Source organism: Apostichopus japonicus, chromosome 23 (genome assembly GCF_037975245.1).
Source record: "Apostichopus japonicus isolate 1M-3 chromosome 23, ASM3797524v1, whole genome shotgun sequence".
Taxonomy (NCBI): Eukaryota; Metazoa; Echinodermata; class Holothuroidea; order Aspidochirotida; family Stichopodidae; genus Apostichopus; species Apostichopus japonicus.
Window position 1 is genome coordinate 17,258,764 of NC_092583.1, and position 26,991 is coordinate 17,285,754.

The 26,991-nt window shown below is 36.3% G+C and overlaps 3 protein-coding genes across 3 annotated transcripts in view; all 3 read right to left on the reverse strand.

Annotated features, from left to right (window-relative positions):
- The window catches only part of LOC139965011 (epidermal growth factor receptor-like), a 30,423-nt gene extending 29,800 nt beyond the window's left edge, over nucleotides 1-623 (reverse strand). Inside the window, exon 1 of the mRNA XM_071967161.1 lies at nucleotides 1-623. This exon is cut by the window's left edge and continues 383 nt beyond it. The gene's annotated coding sequence lies outside the window, so the exon portion shown is untranslated.
- Nucleotides 1-7,589, reverse strand: part of LOC139965012 (epidermal growth factor receptor-like) — a 74,709-nt gene extending 67,120 nt beyond the window's left edge. Inside the window, exon 1 of the mRNA XM_071967163.1 lies at nucleotides 7,159-7,589. Within this exon, the coding sequence (XP_071823264.1) occupies nucleotides 7,159-7,240 (82 nt within the window). The 5' untranslated portion in view covers nucleotides 7,241-7,589. The remainder of the gene's footprint in view (nucleotides 1-7,158) is intronic.
- Nucleotides 7,590-8,197: 608 nt separating this feature from the next.
- Nucleotides 8,198-26,991, reverse strand: part of LOC139965017 (protein Wnt-9a-like) — a 28,486-nt gene continuing 9,692 nt past the window's right edge. The window contains exons 2-4 of the mRNA XM_071967171.1: nucleotides 20,506-20,750; nucleotides 12,271-12,551; nucleotides 8,198-11,580 (exon numbers count right to left, since the gene is read on the reverse strand). Of these exons, the coding sequence (XP_071823272.1) occupies nucleotides 11,107-11,580; nucleotides 12,271-12,551; nucleotides 20,506-20,750 (1,000 nt within the window). The 3' untranslated portion in view covers nucleotides 8,198-11,106. The remainder of the gene's footprint in view (nucleotides 11,581-12,270; nucleotides 12,552-20,505; nucleotides 20,751-26,991) is intronic.

Consider the following 26,991-nt stretch of genomic DNA (forward strand, 5'->3'; position numbering starts at 1 on the left):
GATATTATCTATCGACGTCCTGGGAAAGTTCAGTACCTAAACCCGTAATGGCAAAGGTTGAATAATGTTCTCTTCAGTTCGAATTAACAACTCTAGTATGATCTTAAGTGTTTGAAAGAGAAACCTGAATGACAATCACACAGTAGTTGATATTCCTTGCTCGATGATTCACAATAAAGAGACGTGAATTATCTTCCTGTTGCTAGGTAATGCCTACGAAAGAAAACAATGAGTAATATCCACTGCAAGGGAGGATCAGCTTAAACCAACGGCTGCAAATCAGCTCAATACAAATAATCCAGAGAAACTAAACAGATCCCACAATTAAATATTTATTCCGAAAACTTCTTTTCCACTTGCGATCCCTGCGCTGAGAGAATATTGTGGTCAAAGTTAAACTTCACATCACACGAGTTTACTACGACAGATTCAAATACGAACAACGTACATTGTACAACGTTTACGGAAATCTTGATTGAAATGTATATAAATCAGTTTGAGTTTGAGTAAGCATAGCCTCTAACCTGTGTATAAGGCCTATATAATGTGTACGGTATAGCAAATCGATTATACCAGAGTGAAACACAGCGCAACGGAAGGGGTGCTCACCCGTAATAACTTCCGTTTTAGTTGAGTGTTCCCCATCATTGACCAACACCTATCTTTATGGAGGTTATTAGCCAAGAGAAATACTACGGAAGGGCACGAATACCATCATTTCCTTATGAATACCACAAACCACGCATGCTGTGTGTATAGTGTTGTATGTAATTATAGAACATACACACCCTCCCCTTCCCCCACCCCCCCATTCCTTCCCTTCCGATCTTCAAAAGAAAAAAAATGCATTGGAAATTTCATGCTAGTGTTAAAAACTCCATCAAGCTATACGTTTGATTATATATAAACAATAGAAAATACAATATGGCATTTCATAATGCAGAACATTAATTTCAAGATGGAGATTTGGTCGTTCCTCGAGAAATTAAAAACTTATATATTAATATGGTACACTTATTTCGTATACGTGCTGCCCGTAGACAGATATATAAGCCTGTACACAGTTGTACCCATTTCTGTAAACAGCCTGTACCCAGCTGGTTCACAGCCTGCACACAGCATGTATACACAACATGCTACCAGCATGTAACCAGTTGCATAGATTTAATGTGTACAATGATATACATTATATGATCGTTATCAACAGTATGTGTGACGTCATGGCTATTTTGACTATTTCGTAACATCGCGTTCAGGGTTAGCTTTATAATATTGAAATTTCACCAGTAGTCACACCCCCACCTCACCCTGTCACCTCTCCTTCCTCTCTCCTCGTCTATGGACTATGTCCCCCTCCTTCACATTTCCAAATCGAAGGTGAAAAGAATCTTGTTTATTGGTGAACATATCAGTCGATTGCTTTGTTTACTATGGTGTGACGTCATAGTTTCACGTGTCACGTGTGAGGGCTGGTCATCTCTAGACGTACTTACAGTCCTCATCATTGCCTACGATCATATATTAGGCAAGTAATACCTCCGTACAGTTGTGGTAATAACAATGAATTCCGCGTCCTGGGGGAGGAGTATAAGGGTATATATATATATATATATATATATATATATATATATATATATACCGGCGTGGCGTAGCGGCGTATACACACCGGCGTAGCGACAACACTGCAATGAAACTACGTTTCTATATGAAGTAACACTAAAACTTAAAAGTTGGCCATTAAGAGGAAAATCCTTTGAAAACTGTAGGCCTACGTGTCTTCTGAATTTTTGCTTAGCTTCATTTTGAACGAGAAGGAAAATTAAACCCTGGTATTACCCCAATATATTGACATTGATACTTGAAATTTAGTAGCTCCTACACCACAAAAACTCGCAGATTCAAATTCCCCTTTTTTTTTGCGGTTGATACCAGGGTATGAAAAAACATTCATATGTAATATCAAAGACTAAATCGATACACCAGCTGACCTTCTTTATCAAATGTATGTAAAGCAAGGCAGTTCTATAACTTCCGCTCTGCTTAGTAAGATATTGTAAGCACGTGACAACAGGAATTACTTTGGTAGCTGCCACACAATCGAGATATATTCGATAATTAGGTCTGTTCGTATATGTTCGCCAGTGTGATCAACTCTGACCTTGTCAAATGAGTTATATTATGAAGTATTTTAACAGGAGCTGAACGGATTAGTCAACTTTTTATAGTTTTCTGTTATGTTCTGATCGCGCAGGCCAATTGTTTTAACCATGATTGATAATTTTGTTAATAGAAGGTTAACCATGCATGCACCGCACTACATATGTAACGTTAACGCTTAATATATTAAGATTTCAATTATGATCAAAATATGATAGTGCATATCATATTTCAAAGACTTAATTATTAATAATATTCCAGAAATAAAAGTTTGAAATTCAACGCTTACGAGAAAACAGATCGTGTTGCACATGACAGTTTGGCCGTTTTTAAATTCTTTCAAATAATTAAGCAATAATATTATTGCCTTATCATTTTACTTTCTCCGTCACTTTCACTATTCAACTGCATGCTATCCGCACTTACTGTGACTTTACTGAAAACAAAATTCATATTATTTCCTTCTTGGAATGAAAGTTATAGTAAGATTATTTTAGATACTACCATCATGTTGTTTATACGTTTTTAATAAATGTATAGCCAATTTATAAGTATGTATTGTATTTTCTCATAAATGCTAAAGTTTGAGTTTCTTGTTTTCGGAGGGAATGTCATAACACATGCGATCTTTTTAAAGCACATGCGTTGCTATTACAGGTGGCGTGTTCTTTCCCAACAAGAATTTTTCCTACGGGTGATTTCACGCAATTCAATTATGTGAAGAACGCTCTAGATTAACGTCTGTGATTCTCATGTGAAATTAGAATTAACGGACTTTGATTTGATATTTTGCCATTAAGTGTAAAAACGTACATAGACAAAATGATTGATGTTTTCTATGTGACCTGATAATTAAAACGACTGACGTTTATTCAATCGAAACAAAAGACCTCATAAATGAGTTCTTGGAATGATCTCAACCGAAACTGATCGAAAACCTGATGTGCAGCGTTTGTAACAAATTATATAAATTTTGTATCCCAGAACGAATTTGCCTGTTAAAATTATTACTGTCGCAATACAGTAAGTTCAAGTTTGAAAATTGAAAAGTGTCCTAATTAAACTCTTGGTTAAGATGTGGTACAAATTGAATTTGGTCTCAATGAGGCATTAATTTGTCGGGGTGGAGTTGGGGAATGTGGTGACTCGTTCGTATTATCAACGGAATTTGTGATTTAAAATATCGAAATTTTTTAAATGAGAAGAAATGGTAGGGTAGGGGTGGAGGTTGACGGGGGGGACGTCTGATTCTGCCATGGCGGGACGCTCCTTCCCTTGGCAGCCTGGTTAACTAATTTTTAACTTCTGTGTTGTTTTCTACACTTTACTTCTTCACACACACATAATAATAATATATACATATATATATATATATATATATATATATATATATTTCACTGTTCTGGATTTTCCTTCCCATTACGTTTTCATTTATATATATATATATATATATATATATATATATATATATATAAATATATATATATATATATATATATATATATATATATACATATTATATTATATTATAGATATATATATATATATATATATATATATATATGTTGGTTATGTTTTGTCTTTTCTTCAGTCAATCTGTAATTCTATCCCCCCCCCCCCCAACACGGTTTGTATTGATTCGTATTTTTCACAAGCAGAGTATATTGACCTCTTTAACTATACGAATCACGTCCGTTTAACCTACTTACTTCATGTAATTGGAGGTCTAAAATTGACCTGGCTTTATATGTTAAACAACAAAACTGGCAGCCATTGGAAGTCTAACATGACCTCAAATTAATTTTGAAGATTTTTTTCTTTTGTAAATATATTGCTACGAGAAATGTGATATTCATTGTTCTGCTTGTGTCGTTATCTCTGAACTATATTCTGTATCAAAATGATTTCAAGTAAATAAGTTGTCTTAAAATGTAAAAGCAAAACAAAGTGTATTACATTTCGTGCTGTTAAGCGAAAGGTTGATACAGTTAACGTATATTGATAATGGTGATATTTACTCTTGTTGAAAAAGTTTAATTTTTAGGTATTCATCTTGACTCAAATCTCACCCCATGGAAGTATCATGTTAACAGTCTATGCTCCCATATCTCAAAGATTATTAGAATACTTCATAAAATTGGCTATTCTGTACCATCCCATTCACTTAAAACACTGTGAGATTCCCTCATTAATTCAAAGCTGTCTTACTGCAACATAATTTGGGGAAACACCTATCCATCTTACCTTAATCGCCTGTTTACTCTCCAGAAGAAAGCCATTAGACTGATTACAAATTCTAGTTATCGTGCTCAGAGTAAAATCATATTTTGTAACTTAAAAATCTTAAAAAATCCAAAATATCTTAATATATCTGTGTGTTAGATTAAGCAGTACAGTCGATTTAATTGATGAACTTGGGGATGTTTCAAGGGTTGTTTATCCGGGGTGGAGGTGGCGGACGGGCAACGCAATACAGTATAGACAAACATTATACACTTTTACGGCCTAAAATAGTATATTAACGACACTTTATTAATCTGATAAAGTCAAATTTATTGACTTACAACCAAGGATGCTCTCTGTAATCAATTTAATTTTGTTTTTAAATTTAAATCTGATTACCTTGAAAACGAGAAATGCTATAGAAAGAAGACCTCTCAAATTATATTTGTCTTATATCAAATTTAAAATTCTGCCTAAAGTTATCTTTTAATACTAGTTATTGTGTGGACATATTTTGTCATCATATAAGTTCTTACATCGCATGAACAGCTAAGCTTGTAAACTATTTTGCTTGTGGTTTGTTTCATCAATGCGTGAATATAATTTATAACTCAATGTGAGATTCTTCATTCATCCAAGTGAAGTATATTCCAAACGTGTTGTCATACACTTCTTATTTCTTGCCATGCATTATATGTTACCACATATTATACGTTTTACCGTTACGATTACCAGTTATTTACGCAGAGCGCCATCTACTTTACCTGACGCACCCCCCCCCCCCTCATCTGCTCTTTACGCCGTGCGGTGGCCAAATTAGTTAATTAATAATAGTGAAGGGCAGATCTTACTATGCATGTACAGATTTTTTCGATCAGGAATTTGTGTGAAATTTCACCAAAAATACTCTCTGAAAGCTCTCGTTAAGATAGCTGTGATGTAATTCTTTCACATAGCCTAATTCAAACAACGCATGTTTACTTATATATGTATATACAATAGTCTTATCTATAATACGAATGAGTGCAATTTTAAACCAATTGAAATTTGAGACGAGGCTGTCAAGCAATATTGTCTTTTTCGTTAATGACCTTGTTGGTAGTCATACTTCCCTTTCATGCTGTGGTACTTTGGATTAAATTTTAGTTATTAAGAGACATATTGTGAAACCTGATAAGTCTAAAAGTGATTTCAAACCTTTGGAAAGTGACATTGACAGATTCCATTCAGTTATAGAGACCCTATAGTACTACTATAGGGTCTCTACATTTAGTGTAGAACAAGCTCGTTACAATATTATTAAGAGATCGTTGATCGTATCCATTGGCCACCATTGATTAGATTAATGTCATATGTATACATTAATGGGGATACCGAGAACACGAAAACGAATAAAGTAGGAAGAACTTCATTATTTAGGTATGGGAAACAAATAAAGGAAAACGGGTAAATTTAGTGGTTCGTAGACCGAAGAATTTAATGTGGTTAAATTGAATGAATTTGCTTGTTACTGTGAGTGTATCGTAATCATTAATTAAATGTCGATAGAGTGACCCAAATTGTTTAAAAAGCTAGGGTTGCCCAATCTTCATATGCAAATTACAAGAGTTATGAACGAAAATAACGCCTAATACAATTTCACATAAGAGAGATGGCGCTATTTAAGAAACAAGTTGACAAGCTACGTTACGGTATCATCATGTACCAACACCATAGGTGCCGTGTCACCGTAATAATAATAATAATAATAATAAATGCAAATTTATATAGCGCCAATATGCAGAGGAAAACCAATGCTCAGTGACGCTAGTGCTCAGGGAAGGCAGTCAAAAATAGATAAGTTTTGAGTCTGTTTTTGAAAATGTTAACGTTGAGTGCCGACTTAATGCGCAGTGGAAGTGAGTTCCAATGAGTAGGAGCGGCATTAGAGAACGATCTTTGACCAAATGACTTGAGTTTCCACTTAGGTACATGGAGCAGTAGCTGATTTGAGGATCGGAGAGAGCGGGTGGTGGTCTTCCGACTGATCATGCTACTCATGTATTCTGGTGCTAATCCATTGGCTTAAACAATACACCACAATTAAGTGGCCTACCCACCATACCTTAGCATCACAACAGGTAATGGTTTATTAGGTCTATAGGTCATGTTTGATACTGGGCGTACAGTTATGGTTGTTCGTATACAGCTTACAATATATATGTTCCGCACATCCCCAATCTTATCAATATTCCAAATGCCGTGATAGAATTGGAGAAATTTTAATCAGTTACTTTCTAATCAACAGATCAAGTAAGCTGAATGTTGCTATCTGACATCTTATATAATCAAGGATACCAATTCAATGAACGTACATTGCCTGCAAGCATAGGCGTAGGAGCCAATTTGATTTGGGGGGGGGGGGGCTGTAACGACTTGCCCGAAAAATATAACCAAAATTGTCAACATGTTAATGTGCATATCATATGTAAAGGCATGCATTGGTTTGGTTATTACATCCCATGCCACTAATATACAATCATTTTCCGTGTTATTACCCTTCCATATTGGTTATAATTATTGGGGAAGTCGTTACAATAATCATGATAATAATAGTATCAGCTTAACCATTGAAAAACACACTGCAAATTATTTTTCTTTCAGTAGGTGCCCAAACAATTCTCAGCATATTGCCCGAATTTTCACAAAAAAAACTTGGTTGGGGGGGGGGGATTGCAGCCCCCAGCCCCCCTGCCTTCTACGCCTATGTTTGCAAGAACAATTAAGGATTATACTTACCACCGCCGACTGGAGAAAAACTCACTAGTTGAAATAGAAAAAGAACATGCCGGATGTAGCTTAGACCGCCATACACCTTCATTGCAACCGTTCAAACCAATTGGTCCTGGATACATTCTAAGAAAAGCCAACCTACCATGGCCACGACAAAAACAAACTTTACTCGAAGTATTGACACGCCAGGTCCGATTTACATCGGGCCCCAAAATTTGATATTGATGGGGATGCGTCTTTGATGTGTTATGATTATATCAACAGAACAAATATCTATATACATACACATCGTCCTAGCCAGCATGTCAATTGCCACTTAACCGCCCATCTGCATGCGAGATCAATGACTATATACACTGCTATTTCATTTGTATGCAGCACAATGGACTCTCGTGAACACACAAATTAGCACACCTGTATAACGTAGCTGAACATAGAGAGAGAGAGAGAGAGATACAAAAGAAAAGATAAACACTTCATCAAAACATCTGTTCAGTGAGTAGTCAGTTTGCATACTGTTCCCGGAAGGCATATCACATTTTTATATTCCAACAAAAGCATCTCTTACAGTTCATGTCATGTTTACATGGTAACAGACTTGATGTCAAGTCGGTTTTCTTGTTTAGTTCTTGTCCTAGATCGAGCTGTTTAATGCATCATTTAACCTATTCCTATAATATATTCTGTAAATAAGGCACAATTTTGAGGGCAGAATCAGCTTCGGATGAAAGAGAATAAGAGATAGTTTTACATCGTAAGAAAAGGAAGGTATTTGTACCCATGTTACTTGATTGATGTTTGTGTTGTTGTAGGTTGTCGGGGTGGGGACGGGGGCGAGGAAGGTTCTTTCAAGGCTAACTATAGAGCAGACAGTTATAATTATTCGAAATTCTCAATTCAATTATTATGTAATCTTCAGTTACTCGTCCCATCATATCTAGTGTCACTAGATAACTTTTGTGTTCTGATGGTTATACTTGGCGAAACAGATGAATTATATGTTTGACGGTAACCTATGCAAATACTTAAACAAACAAGTAAAATGTTAAGAAAATACATTTATGTTTATTTCAGATCAGGAACATTAACATGTTGTGTTCATTCATGCAGGTATACAAAGAATTGTATCATGCGTTACATACCGTCAACATAATCGTATGCTAAGTGCTAACAACACACATTGTAACATATCTCTACATGGGAGTGGGAGGAGCTTAAAGAGGGTATGTGGAGCTTTAAAACTTTCTAACACAGTTCATGCAGAGACTCTATAGAAAGGCTTAATTGAGGCTCAAAAACTTTGCTAAGGCTCACAGGCACCGGGAGGGCGCATAGACACCGCAGAGGCTCAGGAAAAAGCGCGGAGCTTCAGGAGTACAACAGTTTCTTAGTCAGAGGACCCGCACGTCTATATGGAAACCTAGTTTCCGGCGGGCCTCAATAGCACCATCGCCTGGTGCTGATCGTAGGCCGTAAGTAGTATTCGCCGAACCAGTTTGATGTCCTTTCAAACATTTTTGCATAACATTTATCAGTATAAGCCACAAGTGTTAAACTGCTAAGATTGTCCAACGTTTGAAAATAACGTCATTGGAGGGTTGTAATCATCACAATTTGTAGATGTTATATGAGTGTACAATTAGACAATAAACCATCTTGACCAAAGACCATGCTTGGTGGGTAAGAATAACACGCTTGTTAATATAGCAAGCATGATATGTGTATGACCATTATATCACTTCCTATAGCATTTTATAACGGGTAACACCAGTGTTGTTTCTATAGTAACAGGCTATGTCCCCGTGACGACAATACATGCCTCCTAAATATACATGGGAACGTAAAGTATTGTTTAACGATATTTGACAAATTGTCTATTGCATATAAGTGTTAAAATATGTGTTCAATGCTTCAAGAAATTCTGCTACATTTCAAAGCAATTACTATCGGATTAATTTACATACTCATAATTTTACGTGCCGACATCACTTTCCCTGGGCATTGTTTTCAAATGTTATTTCTTTCATTTTATACTATCCTAGTTCCTGCCACTTCAAATGTAAACTCATTTGCATTTTTGGTGGAAATTAGAATTAAATACATACCTAGAATCGATTAAAATAAAAACATTTGATCCCACAATACGATTTTTTTTTTGTTAGCAACCGTTTGAGTAAACTGCAGTTTAAAACTTCGACACAATTCTACATATGCCGAATAACACGCGATTTCACTGCAGACATTGCATACTAAAGGCCATTGATCAAATTACACTCTCATAATTAATCTGCAGATGAAACAACCATTTCTATATGCGATTGAAATTTGCATATCAATTCCGTGACGTCACAGTAGATGATATCGATCTACCCAGTTGGGATTTTTTTCTATACTGTACTTTCATGTCCCGCTTTCAAAGCACTCGTACTGACAGTATGTGCAGTATGAATATCATGTGTTTATCAAATAAAGGTAAGGAACTGTTTGTACTGTCAGTACGAGTGCTTTGTAGCATGACATCGGAGGACAGTGTAGATTGGTATTAGCATAAGGAAATAGCCCCCCCCCCCCTCCTCTTCCGAGCTGGCTGCATTGTCGATCAAGCCCAAATATACGAATCTTAAACTGCAATGAATACATGAATAATGATGTCCGACATTGCTAACTCTACTTCTTTCATTATGATGCGAGATCTGATTAAAAACATTTATTTATTTATGATCAGATTGGACACGTTCATTCTAAACTTGAAAAGTAAGTCAATTGTGACACTGAAATTCGAAACATCTATCAACAGTAATGAAAAGTTGTGATAACGGTTTTCTGTTTACGCTTAATTGGGACAAACTTTCTGATTATTTATGCCACAAGAAAATGATCAATTTCAAAAGAAAAAGAAGAAGAAGAATGAGAAGAAAATAAGGTAGAAAAATTATTAGTACTTTATTGCTAAGATATAATGCCTTATAATATACATATAACCATCGCCTTTTATCAATAATTTATCTTAAAATAGTACAGTTATTTACATTAAGGCAATGACGTCAACCAAAAGGCAATCAGTCAACCATGTTTTTGTCTAATATTTTAGGCATTACTGGTTTAGCACTATGTATAGTTAGCCACTTAAAGTATACTACAAGTTTGCATTCCATGTTTCGCGAAAATAATAGAACGAACATTTAACTCTGTTATAAAACCATTGTGTTCATCCATCACAACACCATCACATAAGAACGTGTGCGTAACCAGTTATAAGGTTTGGCCACGCGTGTCTTTGGAAGGATGCGGTAGGATTCATGTCTCCAAGGAGGCGGTTTTTTTTAAACCTGATGATGAGTTGATTTTACTCATGCTCATAATCATGGAACTTTCTGCTACACGATGCTTGATACTTTTACATGTATATATGAATAAATTAATTCGATCTCCTCCTTTATCTAGTTTCGATCGTATCTTCAAGTCCAAATCAACCTGTGTATTAGTACAAACAACATGCAGCCCCAAATTTTTTTTATTTGTTTTAAAAATGTTGTAAAAGTTGAAAATGTAACAAATTGAGATGATTCATATTGCTTTCGTGATTTAAAGTGCCAATTTATTCCATACATGCAAGTTGTATTTTCATAGGTAAAAAAACCGTAAGATATAGCGACCTCGATCGCGAAAACCCCTTTTTTTATCGAAAACGTTTACAACAAAGTGTGTTATAATTAAAGTGGTTTAATGTTTTATGGCGCTTTTCATTACTGCCAACAACAAAAGCGCTTTACAAAAACGACTCTGTGATATTAAAAAAGCAAGTCAAAATTTAAATTAATAAAAAAATGGCTGATGTAAAATCTCAGCGGTATACGTCAGCTGTTTGTGGGGGCGCTATACGTGAATGATACACTTGATACATCGTACATATGTATTGATGTATTTGTTGCTTTCTTTTATCTTGTATCTTTCTTACTCGCGACATAGTGCCAATTCGACATTTTTCGTGCACTCAGCGCAGTGTACGTCACAACACCATTGGAAAGTGCACCTACACTTCTCCTTTACTGTTATTTCCCGGATGTTGTAACCTCTTCCACAACACATACTCTCGCACGTCGAGGTCTTGTTACATTCTCGTCCAGCGGTCCCGATCGAATACTGATTCCTGCTACAAAAGTCAGGTGATTTGTTTCGATAGATCATGTGACCTTTGGAAGGGGTGGTACTTCTAGCTCCACCTCTCTTACTTGATTTGGTCACTAGCTCTACGCCTCTACTGTTCGCCACGTTTTCTACGGATACTCTTACAGATCTCTCGTACCTGAGTTTCAGTTCATCTCCGATAACTTTAAAGGGTTTTACTTGTCTCCAGCAGGTACTGGCTTCGCACGTTCCAGACACCCCATGGCATTTGCACTTCTTCACAAAATGCTTTTTGACTGTCTGATGAAAACAAAATCAGTAGAAAAATGTCAAAATCTCATGTTTGTTAACCAAAAAGTATACATCTTGGAGGGGATAGAGTAATCACCGTCACCCATCCACCACCCACCGTCACTAAGGCCCAACCCACATTCACCCACGCCCCACAAACCGTCATTAACGTCCTATCTACAGTCACCCACGCCCCGCACAAACCGTCATTAACGTCCCATTTACAGTCACCCACGCCCCACAGACCGTCATTAACGTCCCATTTACAGTCACCCACGCACCACAAACCGTCATTAATGTCCCATTAACAGTCACCCACGCCCACAAACCGCCATTAACGCCCCATTTACAGTCACCCACGCCCCACGAACCGTCATTAACGTCCTATCTATAGTCACCCATGCCCACAAACCGCCATTAACGCCCCGTTTACAGTCACCCACGCCCCACAAACCGTCTTTGAACGTCCCACCCCATATCTATCCTTCTTTTGACAGCGTATGACACATGCATTTACTCCCTTATAAAGATTGAATTACTTCCATAATTAAAGTACATACATAGGCGTACTTGTTACATTTATATACATAGGCATACAATATAATCTTACTAACCCTTATTCCTAGATCACTATTATGTCTACATACATAGGCCTTCTTGTTACATTTATACATAGGCATACAGTATGATCATACTAACCCTTATTCCTAGATCACTATTATGTCTATTTAGGATTGACTGAAAGTCGGCTCCTCCTCGTCCTTGCGAATCCTTAAGGAAGCCTTTAAGAAACATTTGACTGAATCTATAGTTGTCACCGCAGCCACCCCATTTCCAGGCTTCGGCATTTTCTTCATCGCTAAATGACGTCAGATCACAATAACAGCTCTCTAGAAGTGAGCTACTCGAACAGCCCTTTGCTATTGTGTTTGCGAGGGCAGCAGACGATAGGGCGAACATGAACGAAGATTCCCTCATACCTGTATGGAGAACAAACAAGGAGAAAGAACCCAGTACACATTAACAGTTCTGATACACAGTATCTGCATAGAGTATATCTATCGAGTATTATGTACCTCTTAGAATTGTCATATCGGACAAGATCCAATGCTAGGAAGTTGGTTTTAAATATAAGACTGTCGATTAGCTCATCCCTGCACCGTCTAGAAAGGGAAACATTTTAAATAGGTAACAGCAGCTGATAGGCAATATTGCGTAGTCCAACGCCTGTATACTGTTTAATATCAGGATATGAATATCTCATTAACCATGCTAATTATATTCAGGGCGCCTGACATGTACCTATTATAATTATCGTGACTTTGTTGTTGTTTGTGTGCATGTGTTTAACCTAACCTCTTAGTTACACGGTTGTTGTTTCGCGGGATTTGCTAAATGCACGCACAATTATTATCCGTTCCACCTCTTGAAATCGTGATACTTTTTGAGAAACGTCACCCCAAAATAAAGCATGTGTATTAACGAAAACCAAAGAGCTTAATCCATTTTCAATCCCAGACCCCTTACATCGAGACTGTAACCGTTTGATCGCCTATTGGATGAAGAATACTGGATACTAATCACATAACATGGTCAGTACTAGAAGCGTATAAGGGATAGAGGCTTAGAATATAACATTAAACCGAAATATGTTTGTTGGTTTGTTTCCAGGCTCTATGCTGGCAGACATACCAGTCGTACTTTTCAGAGAATATTAAGTTTGGTCTGTCCAGTTGTCAATCAAATATAATTTATCGACCACATAGGACATTAGGGTATTATTTTATCCTACAAATCACATAATATACGGCCATGCGTGATTTAAGTAGTGAGGCACCAATACCATATATTGTTTCCGGTTTGTATATGTAACTTAATTTAACACCTTAAGAGTAATATTTACGGATAACACTCCCAATGTTACAATCCATGGTTTTATTTGGTGAATAAAACCTTCCCCAGAGTGCATCAATCTTCTGGTTATGACAGTGGAACCCACCATGGGGACCGATGTATCAGTAGATTGACTCCTGCAAGAAGTGTCTGGCAGGAACGATTTTGCTATATTTAGACTTTCTTAATTTATGATGCATATCTTTGTTATGCAGATAATAACATCAGAAAATACCATTTGTATGTTTGCTGTAAGTTGTTTAAGTATATTTAATACAAAATGTCTGTTAGTTGGCTCAGGGTGGTTTTTATTTATCATTGTTTTGTTTCTTTTCCAAATCTCATTGTCTCGTTCCTTAAATGAGGATTGGGTTAATTAATCTCAATCACTCTCGACTTCACGATCAAACTTTCTTTACATAAGAATTGAATTGCCAATGCTATACCAATCCCCAATGCCTAAAAGTCATAACTACATACAATGTCTATTTATTACATATACAGCGCCACTTTTTGTCAACAGAGGACGCGCTTCCAGTTCTCTCTTCACTGAACTATTAGTTCCCCAAATGTTACAAAATTTTACAATTGTTTTATCTTCATACAGTTCTCGATACGTCGAAATTCACCGGCGCAATTATTCTCCCATGCAGGTAGAAGTGGTAAAACATATGGGGTATGTATTTAGACATGGTACCAACGAAAAGTGCTTTGGTGGTCCATTGGATGTTGGATATTCATGAAAGCACTTTTCGGAAACTGTTGAGAACTTGAAGAAACGGGTATGAACTTGCGCTAAATCCAGTCTAGCTAAGTTCACTATTCCTACGATATGCGATGGACTTCATTGGATGGAAGTATGCTGCTGTTAATCGATATTTAAACATAAAAATTGTGAAGAAAAAAATAATAAAATAATGAATTTACTCAGAAATACTACACTCAACAGCGTTTTCGCGGTATGCATGTATTTGACATCATACAATAAAAACGATTCTGTTTTCGAATTTTTTTTTTTCTTTGGTTGAGAACATATTCGATATTTTACTGAAATATGGAAATCAAATTAACAAGAAGTTAATAAAAAATATAAAAAAACCCTGCTCAGACCTCACAGAGAGGGAGCCATTAAACAATCATCATGAACCAAATACCAGAAGTTATTAGCCCTCGATCAAATAAAACCGCCAAACTATCAATGACCTTTGACCTGAGGCATACGTTTGCAGCCGCAACCATCTGTTACAGATTCCTTTAAAGTAAACGGTTGGGTTTCATTATTATAGCAATGCACCCCTTGTATTCTTGAATTTCCGATTCTAAACAACATAAGCTTCTTTTCGTCAGGGCGTCCTTAAGTGTCGCGTTCCGCAACGGCTCCCCCCCCCCCCCGCCCCTCACTCCTTCCCTTCTCCCTTTAGAAGACGCATATAACTGATAATATTGTATAATAATATCCGACATCTAAGAATATGTCAGGCTACATGTGTAATAACGTGTTTCATAAGGGCTACCAGGCGTACCTAACGCCAAACTGTATCAAAATTAACATAATGTAAGTCCGCACACGTAAAAGGTTCAACCTTATATGCTGAATCTATAGGCAAGTGGGTAAGTGGGATGTTAAACAGTATATATGCGGTCATGGCCTGGTACATTCACGAGTCATATAAGGTACGTCCAGAGATTATCTATAACACGGTGGACATAGACATGTTAGTCGAAATACTCCTAAACAATAACAATCTTTATGGCTACATTTTGATAAAAGCTTTGATAAAAACTTTCATCAAATTGCAGGCTTGCCCACATAGCTTCATATTAATTTACCTAGGGGAATTTTTTGCAGATAAATATGCTTTTTAGGGCGTACTTTATGTTGATGTGCTGACACTACACTATGACGTAACCAGGCTACGAAATATTGAGAGTCGAATCAAATCCGTTAAACAAAACTCAAATCGTTAACCTCAAAATTGGTGAAAAGAAGTAAGATTTGGTGATTAATTGCAGTTTTAGTTTGAATAATATCAGGGAAAGCCATCTTGAGCAATCTTAATGTTAAGTGACTTAAATACTGCGTAAATCAGTGAAAGATTGATTGGTGCACGGTTAACAACCAAACAGCCAGGCAGGCTACACCGACGCCATATTTGTTTCTTCATTTGACGTACAATGTTATATATATATATATATATATATATATATAAGTATAGTATATCGTGATGATTTGATCCAGGGTACATGCTCATTAGGGATTAGAGGTTGTAGTTATTATTTCATCGACACCTGTCCATTGCAAAAGGATGACGAAGCAAGCCGTCTGTATACTAGCTATGATTAACTATTAGGTATATCTGGGGTCAGGGGTCATGTACCGCTATGCATTCCGAAGCTAAGTTCAAATAAATGAGACAAACGTGTATATGTGTTACTATAGAAGTTAAGTGTGACGTGAACGCGCTTAGTGTATGCCAACACGCGCCACAGTCTTTCTTTCCTTACAGCAGTTATAGTAAGTAAACACAATGGATTTCTTCACTTGACACAATTCAACGGTTTATATATATATATATATATATATATATATATATATATATATATATATATATATATATATATATATATATATATATACATTTTAGTATATAATATATATATATATATATATATATTTTAATTGTTAAGAGTAAGAACATGGGTAAAGATCAATGTTTTAATCCTGGACTGACTCATGGCTTGAGTTTGAATTCTTCCTGTCCAACTAACTGATTATATATACATATATATCTTATATAATTGCAGACTATTGTGCAAATACACTGCTTTATTAGGCGTCCTGTGTTGCACATTTTTTTTTTACTCACGGATGAAAATCTAATGACCAGCCTAAATATCAATCATTTTTCTTTTTTAAAAGTTTAATTCCTAAGTTGTCCCCTGCCCCGTCCTCATCAAGTTCTAATTGATAACGAAACACAGTTTGGACATGCACTGAAATATATTTTTTCCAATCATCAAGAAACAAGAAAGGGGAGGGGTGAGGGGCGAGGGGGAAGGGCGGTTGGGCGGGGGTGGGAGGGGGATAAGGAAAAAGAAAGAAGGAAAACTGATAAGATTTTTGACTATTCGTATTTCCCGTAGTTGATTCACAATTCATTACATCATCAGTTTTCTTCGAAATAAAACATATTCTTCATTTATTAATCGTAATTCTGTAATGGGATGTAGGGGACCGTTACAAATCCTTTCGCGTTATAATCTCACTCACGTGTATGTATGTATGCACTCTGAATTAAAACGTTCCACGTTATACCCCTTGGAGAAGAATTTAAAATCACCCATGAAAATCGAAATTCTAATAATGTGAAGTAATTATTGTTTGGGTATAAATAAATCTTTCGGGCATCACAATATCACTACGTCCGTCGTTGACCATTTTTCAAGCGTCCATTTTAATCTATCGTTTGTTTGTTTTGTGTTTTACATAAATTACAATTGTGCTTGTGGGCGACAATAAGACTCAAATTATAAGAAACGGAAGACTGAAGATTCATTGCGTATACTCCCAAACTAACGTTAGTTCTTTACACCTACAATAAGGCTTTTGTATCGTAATTTGTTTGTTATCAAATTAGCTGTTTATTATATCACTGGGGAGGGACGGAAGGCCCACTGTCGACCTCTTCGATGCCATTGTGACACATATCATTCCATTGATTATGAAAGTCGAAGCTATTTCCCTCCTAGGAGAAGAGATACTTTAATTCGATCTTAATTTTGAGTTGCAAGTTGTTGACAATCTGTACTGGTTTCTTTGGTCATAAACTATTCGTTCAGACGCCAAACATAAATGTTTTTGGACCGCCTCCAGCCAATTACATTTCGTACTTTTAATTTATTCATTAAATGCATCATTACTTGCAGACAAATTATGAGCATTCATCTATTCCTGTAGGTCTAATAAATTCAATGAATAATGATGAGCAAAACAGAACACGAGACCGCAGGAATTTACCACAAATTAAGTGTAATATTTCTCTCTTATTTGAAAAAGTAACGATCCACTTTGAGAAGTGAATATAATTTTCTATTTTAGCAAAATTTTCAAAAAAAAAAAATATTTGGAGAGACAATGCATTTAAACATCGTTCGTTGTACAATGAATTATAAATGGCTTATAAATAATGAGCAATTGATGTGTGTTGATCGGGGAAAATTCCCTCCAAAAGGTCGGTGTTTTTGCCATCATTGTGACCTTGCCGTCTCGAAGGGACCATTGCAAGACGGTTTCGTTACTTATAGTTCCAACGGGACCAAGTGGTGAAAGGGTCGAATTTAATTCACAGTATCAGGTTGAAAACAACGGAAGTGTATATGCAGTAATCAACATTGATTTGCGATATTGTGCGGTAAGCGGAAAATAAAGAAGACCTTTCTGCATATTGGTAAGAATTGTTGGTCATTCTCTGGCACGCCAAAAATTGACCAAGTAGTCAGTGTGAATTGTCTTAATAGTTCAACTTTCGACTAAGAGAGGGTATAGATAGGGATAGAAAATGTATTTTCGATGCATTGGGTAGAGTTGCGAACTTAATATATTAGATCCATTCCTGTAAGATTTACACATAATTGGGTAAAAACTCATTAAGCTAATTAAATATATGTGAGGGTAACCAGTTTTGCTAATCCATAGAATTAGCGACTGAAAGAATTGTTTAGTACAATACAAAAATGTGTCCCATAGATGAATGAGGTATTTGTCTAAGTTTTGTTTTTGGCTTAAGGGTACATTACGGGGAACAGAGTATGATTTAAAGAAGTCCTCTACCACAAAACTGTGATAATTGCACCGTATAAAGAGCATGGCATTTTGAAGGCGTGTCTTATAGTTAATATTTGGTGGATATTTTAGATAGGTTTATCCATACCGTTCGAGACTAACAACTTTTTAAGAATACAATAGATTGGTTCATAGGCTCGTAAAGGTATTACCGACCTACTTCTCTGGAAAACGGAAATGTTAAGAACGAGGTAAGCGGTCTTTCCAGTACTTCTTTTTTCCTACATAAAAATAGCAGGACAAGAGATAAAAACAAAGACTGCGTTTAAAATTTGTTTCAATATCTTCTTGATATTTGGCAAAAGTTGAAGTAGAGTTTGAACTCCTTGTGGCTGTCGGTGGCAAATGAGACATCGAACTAAAAACAAGATAACCTTTGACATTGATGTAAGTCTATTTTTTGAGAGTGTTCCAGTCAGACATTTCTAACCGAAGATAAGCAATGACGGCTTTGTAACAGATGAATTAACGGGAAGAAATTAAAGCAACCTGTTGCAATTTGTATTCAAGTTTCTTCCAGACTAACCTTCCCGTACTCTTTTTTTGTAGCTAGAAGGCGCATGCGTTGTTTCTCTGGTCTAAAACAAGCGTCTTGTCTACCTACTCAACTCATGATTCTAACAACGTGAACGTTTTTCCTTTTCATATGTAATTGAGACAATACTGAAGTATGGCGAATAACGCAAAGATATTGTTTGTCTTTAGTTGAGTATATATGTAATTATTATAGTAATTATTGTATATCTGTTTTAAGTAAACGTATTTTCTCAAGTTCAAGAATATATTGTTACACTAATGTAATACGTTGTATCGATGTGCATGTTTGGCGCTCATGTCTTTGTGTGATTTGCTGATAAATTATGTTATAAACATTATGATCATTAGTCCGACTGATACAGCTCTTTACTAAAGTCTTTCTGTTTACTGGTCTATGATACATATTTATATTTACATTCGATAATTTAGAAGCACATTACAATTACAATGTATTTCTCCTGTCTTGACCAATCATGTTTCATATCAAAAATTACAGTAACAGTTCAATTTTTTTATTTTTTTTCAACTTGCCACTAAATCATGAGATGAATCTTAATATGAAATTGCATCTGCTTGAAATGTTGAGGATTTAATCCAATTCAATTATCACTATCTCACTATGTTTTAGTTACATCAATTGATATATTATTTCGATAAATACACGTGGATTTCATAAACTCATGTCAACCACCGCCCCCAAAAAGACCCTGCTTTAATGGATCGTCAAAAGATGAATGACAGTGTCAAGTTGTTGAGACGGTATCAATGTGAGAAGGGTTAAGTGGTGCAACCTTCACTGGAGCAAGGATCTCTTCCGCATCGCTCTAAGACTTAGACAGTTCCTGAGTGTTCCCCACGGTAGCTACCGATATACACACTATATATATATATAGCCTATATATTGACTATATATATATAGCCTATATTGAACGTTTGTATAAACAAACGTTATTCGATCCACCATCAACTCATACAGCCTTCACCCAAAAAGTAAAAATAAGGTAAAGTAAAACTAAGCACATGGATATAGTATGCATTCTTATGTTCCTTTAATAAAACTGTTGGAACATTTTATCAGAGTTTCCCCGATAAATTCGTGAAGCATTTGAAAATTGCAGACTGTCCGATTGTAGGAGTTCATTCATAGTTTTGGTGGAATGTTTGGCAATCAGACGAGGAAACATTCCTAGCAACAAGGCTAAAAGAACACTACTACAAAACTGTTGCTTCTGGTGATAACATTTTTTCTCACAATCGCGAGGTTATAGTTGGCCATTATTCATGTAAGTTAATCAAGCATGGTGGATTCCATATTCCATTACGATGTTCTATACGTAACCCGAGTATGTTGTCACATAGTGTAAGAGTTTTATTATGTATAGTACAGTCAACCTGTTCTGCAATACAACCAGCTGGGCTGACATCAATGATTTTAAGTTTTCTCTAAATTCATTCTTTAATGAACTATAGCATCATGACAAGAAGGTTTTATTTTGGTTAGGGACTTAGGGGTATTCTATTGAACAGTTCAAGCCTTAAAAGAGGAATTCTATAGTCATGAGGAAGTTAGCAGAAGTTAGAAGGAAAACAAGGGAAACGAAACACAGTTCATTCTGCTGCGAGTGATGAGTGCACAGCCTATACTATACATATATACATACCAGCTCGTATTAGGCTAAGTCTCTGGGCCTGGTGGTTTACACTACAATTCCACCTCTCGTGTTCAAACTGCTTCTTGCATTCTTGTACGCTTAGAATCAAACCTTCCGTTAAGACACGCCCCATTCCAGAATCTGAATTGCACATGCGCCTCTGTTCCCTTGTCAGTTGTAGACTCCGACAGTCTCCTGGGTGTCTATGTAACAGTTTATCAAAATCGACTTGTTTCGGTCGCGTTGATGTGATTCTGAGAAGAAGACAAAAAAAGTAAAATAAGTCCAAATATAAATCAATCGATTTTTGTTAAAAAAAAGTATGTTTATAATCACAATGATTATGAAGAATTTGATGACGTAATCAAGACTACACCAGACCAATTCAAACACTTACATATGGTATATTTCTTTGATATAATTTATAGACTGAAAGATTTGAAACAGTGACCAATGTAGCTATTTAAAAATATCCATATTTAGCAGATCACATTTCGTCCTGATAAAAATGCAAACTATAAAGTTATCCGGTACTTGTTATGTAATAACTACGAATCTAGTTAAAACCCTTCTGCACAGAGTTGTACTTCTGCATTGGTTTACAAAGATCAAAGAAATCAACGAAAATGTAATTTGACAAAATACATACTAACTTTCATAGATTAAAATGTTCAGCGAGATAGGTGGTGTTACTTCAAATCCAACCATTTTATGATATTAATTGCATACATTAGAAATATCAAATAGGCTAGGCTAGGTAAGGGTGCTATAGGAATATATGGTAGGATGTCGGTACATCCATGCTAGTGTTCATGATTGTGTTGTGAATGCAAATGATTTTGCACGACATTACGCATTTGTACAGACATTTAGTAATAGGTTTGGTTCAGTTTGTTGGCATATTGACGACGGGAGATTTAATTATGCGTTTTGAGGGTGATTATGGCCATTTTGACTAAAAAGTTGAATACATCCTCTTTCTGCCTTCAGACTTCGACCGTTTGATTTTTCCACGTTATATAGTTATTTATTGACTTTCATCGTGGTACGATTTCTGGAAAGTGAACACTTTGGCAGGTGACATATTTTTACCGGGACACCACCTGGTTTTCGATCCCACTGTAGCCCTGTCAGTAGCAAGTAATATTGAAGTATTTAGTGTTTTCCCCGTTCATTTACAGGTACAGGAGTTCATTATCAAATCAACCATCCATTGCTTCCTTATTGGTTATATGCTGAAGGAGATGATAGATTCAGGGTCAACTTTATACGGTTGTTTCTTAGGAAGTAATGTTTCAGGGTAAAGCCCGTAACGAACCGATGTGCGAAATATCCGCTTTGTTAATTTATTGAATTGCAAACTAGCGAAATCAAAACTGCATGAATATGTCTTTGCTAAATGGAGAATCACATCGAAACTAACATTTACAAACAAATAAACATCTTGGATAGACCTATAGAGGTATAACATTAAGGTGTTTGGTAAGCAGACGTTGAAGCCGTTGATACTGCTGTTTACGGTTTTCTTTACGAGAAAAGTATTTTTGACAATATATCAACTGGGCACTAGTAAATTCCCCACTGATTGTTTTGAACTTGCGTGTCCCGATTGCGAAGTTACTTATGTTTAACTATGACCTTTAACCTGTCACTGGCCTTTTGGGAACGAACCCTTGACGCTATGCAATTGACGAAAACATGCACATTAGCTTTTATCATTTATAGTCCGGGGTTACATGACGCACATTTTCAATCATCGCAGGTCACTGCATCTTAACTCTTCGTCTCTTGAGTGAAATTTCGTTGACAGTCCAGCTAAATCGGAACAGACGAAAGGAATTCGTTTAGCTCGTAATTAGGGTAAACTGTCCATTGGGATGTTGGGTACCACGGTGCCCTACTTTGGTCAATAAATTTCACTGAACGCCGCACCGACCACCCCATCGTTTAAAACTCCATATTATTGGTAATCATCGGCGGCCCTCACTGACTGCCACTATAATACATAACGGCTATCGAGGGTTATATCAACAAGATGTTTGGCATGCACAGTCTATTTTTCCTTTTAAAATGCGCATTTCTTGACATACCGTGCGCATAATGGGACGCATCCGTGGCATGGAGATCTCCAGGCAACTTCTTTGTTTGGATCAATTTATACATTTAAGCAGAAAGCAGGATTCAAAATAAGACTTTTTGCAGGTAAAAATTTTTTTTTTAAAAAAACACCTAAATTGTCATTTAAAGGCTTAATAATGGTCGAAATCTCGCCCAAAATCTCCCTCAAGTTTCGCAGAAAATATTAACCCCGAGATGCAACTAAATACAGCAATGTTTTCCTTTACGTTTCTTTTAGATCTGACGTCAAAAGACGGGAGAATCGTATATATATTACTTTAAAAGGGAGGCTCCAAGATTATCGTTTTGGGAATTATTTCATAACTTCCGATTTGACTTGTCGGTCACCATCAAGAATTCGGAGGGTTTCAGGCGGTTCCTTTACGGTTTTGACGGGATAACTTGCCACCTGGGCACACAGGTGCAAACACTGACTTGAATCACAGATCATGTATCCTATGGGTGTCAATATTACCACATTCCTGGCCAAAGTACCGCCAAAGGAAGTGTTTCAGTCATAAATTAATAGTTTGTGTGTGTTAGATTATAGCTAAATATCTGACAATATCTCCTCTTTTTGTGTTTTTGCATCTGCCTGCTGTTTGCCACACGTCACATTGAAGGTTTTTGGTAACCATGTATCGCAAGAGAGGACGTAAATGCATCAAGAAATCTTCCACTATGATAATTGAAACAATTCAACCCCCCGACCAACTTTCAAGATACCTCCGGTAGCTGCTAAACATCAAGAGAGCCATTTTAATCACCTAAATGGTCCGGATGGGGGGGGGGGGGGGCTTTCAAGTGGATGGGGTAGGTTACTCTGCCGAGGAGGGAAAGAGTTCTTATAAGAATCCCTAACTGTACAATCTGAAAGTGCACGACAGCTTATACAGACCCCCGATTAACACTTATATCTTTCTGTTTTATCATTAACAAAATGAAAGCAAAAGGGGGACTCTCTTAGATGAGGTCCGTTATTCTGTTTAAAAATGTGCGCAAGGAGAGGGGGTATGACACCAACTCCATCGCCTGTCGGGTGTAAAACGTACAAGTCGGCGGATTTTCTTTTTACAGTCTAGGAAGAATTAAACCTCTCGTCCGGATCCAGGACGCCCCCTTCCGTAACGGTTGATGACCCTAACAATATCAGTCGGGATATTTGAACTCACATACACGCTGCCGCCAGACGCCCTTCGAATATGATAACGGTATGAACGATATAGGCCTTTCTGCCAGTGTTAAAAGATATGCCCGTTACATAGGTAACTTGACATTGTAGAAGATTGCAAACTACACGTTGTTGCTGCTCTGTGACTTTTACACATCAACAGCGTTCCATATGGTGGAGGCATACTGGTGCCCTCAAGTAGAGAGAAATGCTCTTAGTGTTAAGGAACTCTTATGGTGGTTTTATAAAATTCTGCAAACTTCATGTCATACAATAACATCTAGATCTCTTTTATTTTGAATTTGGGACAAAAACTCGGCCGTTAGCTTATGGACAGAAATGCTTTAGAAAATACGTGAGAATAAAATCTGATAATTTGGTGGACAAAAATCACACAAGTGATGTTTTAACTGTGACATGAACCTCGACGGTTTGAGAACACAATCAATTCATTACCTCAAAGTTTGTGCACCACAAATGTTTCTGCATTTGTTTGAATCACTAAATCAAAATGATAGTGAACACTTAACACTTAACAAATAACTTGTACAGTAAGATTCAGGAGTAGTCAATAAAACAAATATCTGAATCTACAGTTTGCTAAGGAAACCCCAAAAGACGGATTATTTTGTTTAAGAATTTGCAGATTGACTTGTAGTATAAAATATTTATTGACAATTCCAGCAACATGCGGATAGCGAATATAATCCAATATATATATATATATATATATATATATATATATATATATATAAATGAAAATCGTAATGAGTTGGAAAATCAAGAACAGTGAAAAAACTTTCAGCCTCCACCGGGATTCGAACCACGGGCCTCCCGCTCTGTACGCGGACACCCTAACCACTAGGCTATGGACGCTGATTGTATGTCCAGAGGTTCGAAACCGGTAAGGAAGATCGTAATTTCACTGTAGGCGTTTGTCACCTGTATCGAACAATACTAGTTCTGTTTTTGGTGACATATTTTGCCTTACTCTAGAGATCAAACATGATGCTAACCAACTCGAAAATCATTTGTGATTCCTAAATATATATATATATATATATATATATATATATATATATATATATATATATATATATATATATATATATATATATATATATATGTATATATATAAATATATATATATATATATATATATATATATATACATATACATATACATATATATATATATATATATATATATATATATATATATATATATATATATATCAAACGGCAGCAGTAACGAGGAATCAAACGCTCGCTATCCTGTCATCAGTGGTGACAAGAGTTCGTTGAGTAAGGCGGTACTGTGAGTTTGACTTAAAGGAGACGGTACTATTTCAGTGGCATACCTAAGGAAACGAGCCAAGTTTACGAAAATTGTTGCAAAGAAGATATAAAATAAATGATGTATAGCCGAACGATACGATACACGCCACCTGTCGGAGTAAGCTATTTGCTGATTTTCCCTAGAGAGATGAGATGTGACTGTTAAGAACATTATTCGAGTCACAACAGTGGCTTCAGAGGAATAAATCTCATCCAGAAATACATAACTGTTCCGCCTTGATGTTATTTAAAAGACGAAACGAAGAAAAGAAAAAAGAATGTTTTAACTATTTCAACCAAGGACTTTTTGAAGCTCACAAGAGCCAGTGATAATAAAGGGGTACAGAAGCAAGAAAGATTTTATCATACCGTCAATGGGTACCATTAAGTTCAAGTCGACCGGATTTTAAAGCAATTGGTTGCGTTTGATTGCTCAAACTACGTCATGTTATTCCCATCTACAACAAATTCACTGCTTAAGTTATGTTACAATGTGCCTTATGAATGTTCGTGCCATCTTCCTAGTAAATGCGATGTCGTTAGTTGGTTACCACCCCAAACATGCAGTGATATGACGTGACATGCCAAGTGTATTGAATTCTTAGCCTAGATAATTGTTATAGCAATGCTGCACGTGTACTTTGGGTGTTTTACTGGTTTACAAGAGCACGCAAAAGATGTCTGTAAGCTATAGCTGAACTAAATAAATTAGTGCAGGCATGCCTTGGACCGAAATATTATCAACCTAAACGGCTGAAAATTGAAAATTAATATACGGTGAATGATTTCAGAGAACGCGTTGAACACGTGGGTCTCAATTGTGCTTCGAGGGGGCTACTTCGTGGGCCCCAGTTGGTACCAAAACTAAGTTGTCCATTCATTTCAGTTGGGTCCAACATGGTATAACAATTGAAGGTCCATTGTGGTCCCAAGTAAATCCTACTTCTATAGATTAGGCATAAAACAAACATAAGTACATGCGTTGGAAAAGGTCACAGCCACAGCCTTAGCCACAGTTCTTGTCCAGCCTATATATCTCTGTCAGTCAGTTAGGTTCTGGCTAAAGCATTTAACCGAATGTACAACTCTGTAACCTTAACATACTGTAATTTACCGTTCATTTAATTAAAGCATGCATGGTTTTCCAATCCCATCAAACATACTTCCTTGTCTGTCTTTTTGCTATAGGAACATATGACATATTAAATCATCGATATACGAGCCTAAAGTCTCCTTGCGATCTTTGATGATTCAAACCAGTTAAACTTCGAGTGGTTATCCAGGTGTAGCTATATAGATCTCATAAAGTCATTGTCAAAAATACATAAAAAACCTACGACAGCCGGTTATCCATTGTGATATATTTGACCGATAAATCTAGAGTCGCAGCTGAATATCGCCTAGGTACCCATTTACTTCAAGAATGCGCAGAAGACAAGTCTTCAAAAATTTAAGACCTCAATTAATAGATATGAGTAATAACAAGGGCACCGCGCATATGTATATTACTATAAGGAGAAAATATATGTCAACGCTTAGACTTTTGTTGCAAAATGTTATTCTAAATTTGGAAACGTTTCTCTTTTATGATTCTTATGATTTTTCTTTACGAAAGCATTCACATAAAAAATTGCGCGGAAGTCTAATTACGTCTACGAGTCCCCCTTGTGCGGCGATAAGGGGAACACAAGTCCAAGTTCAATTATGGGTAAAGGAAACTACAAAGAGGGTATATTGATATACCCGATGCTGGCATCCTTCATAGCAAAAACTGCTGACTTAGCAATGAATGTTCGAAAAATGAGCAAATAAACCCACGATGGCATATTATCGAGGTAGGTTTATATGAGATTAAATTTAGGTCATTT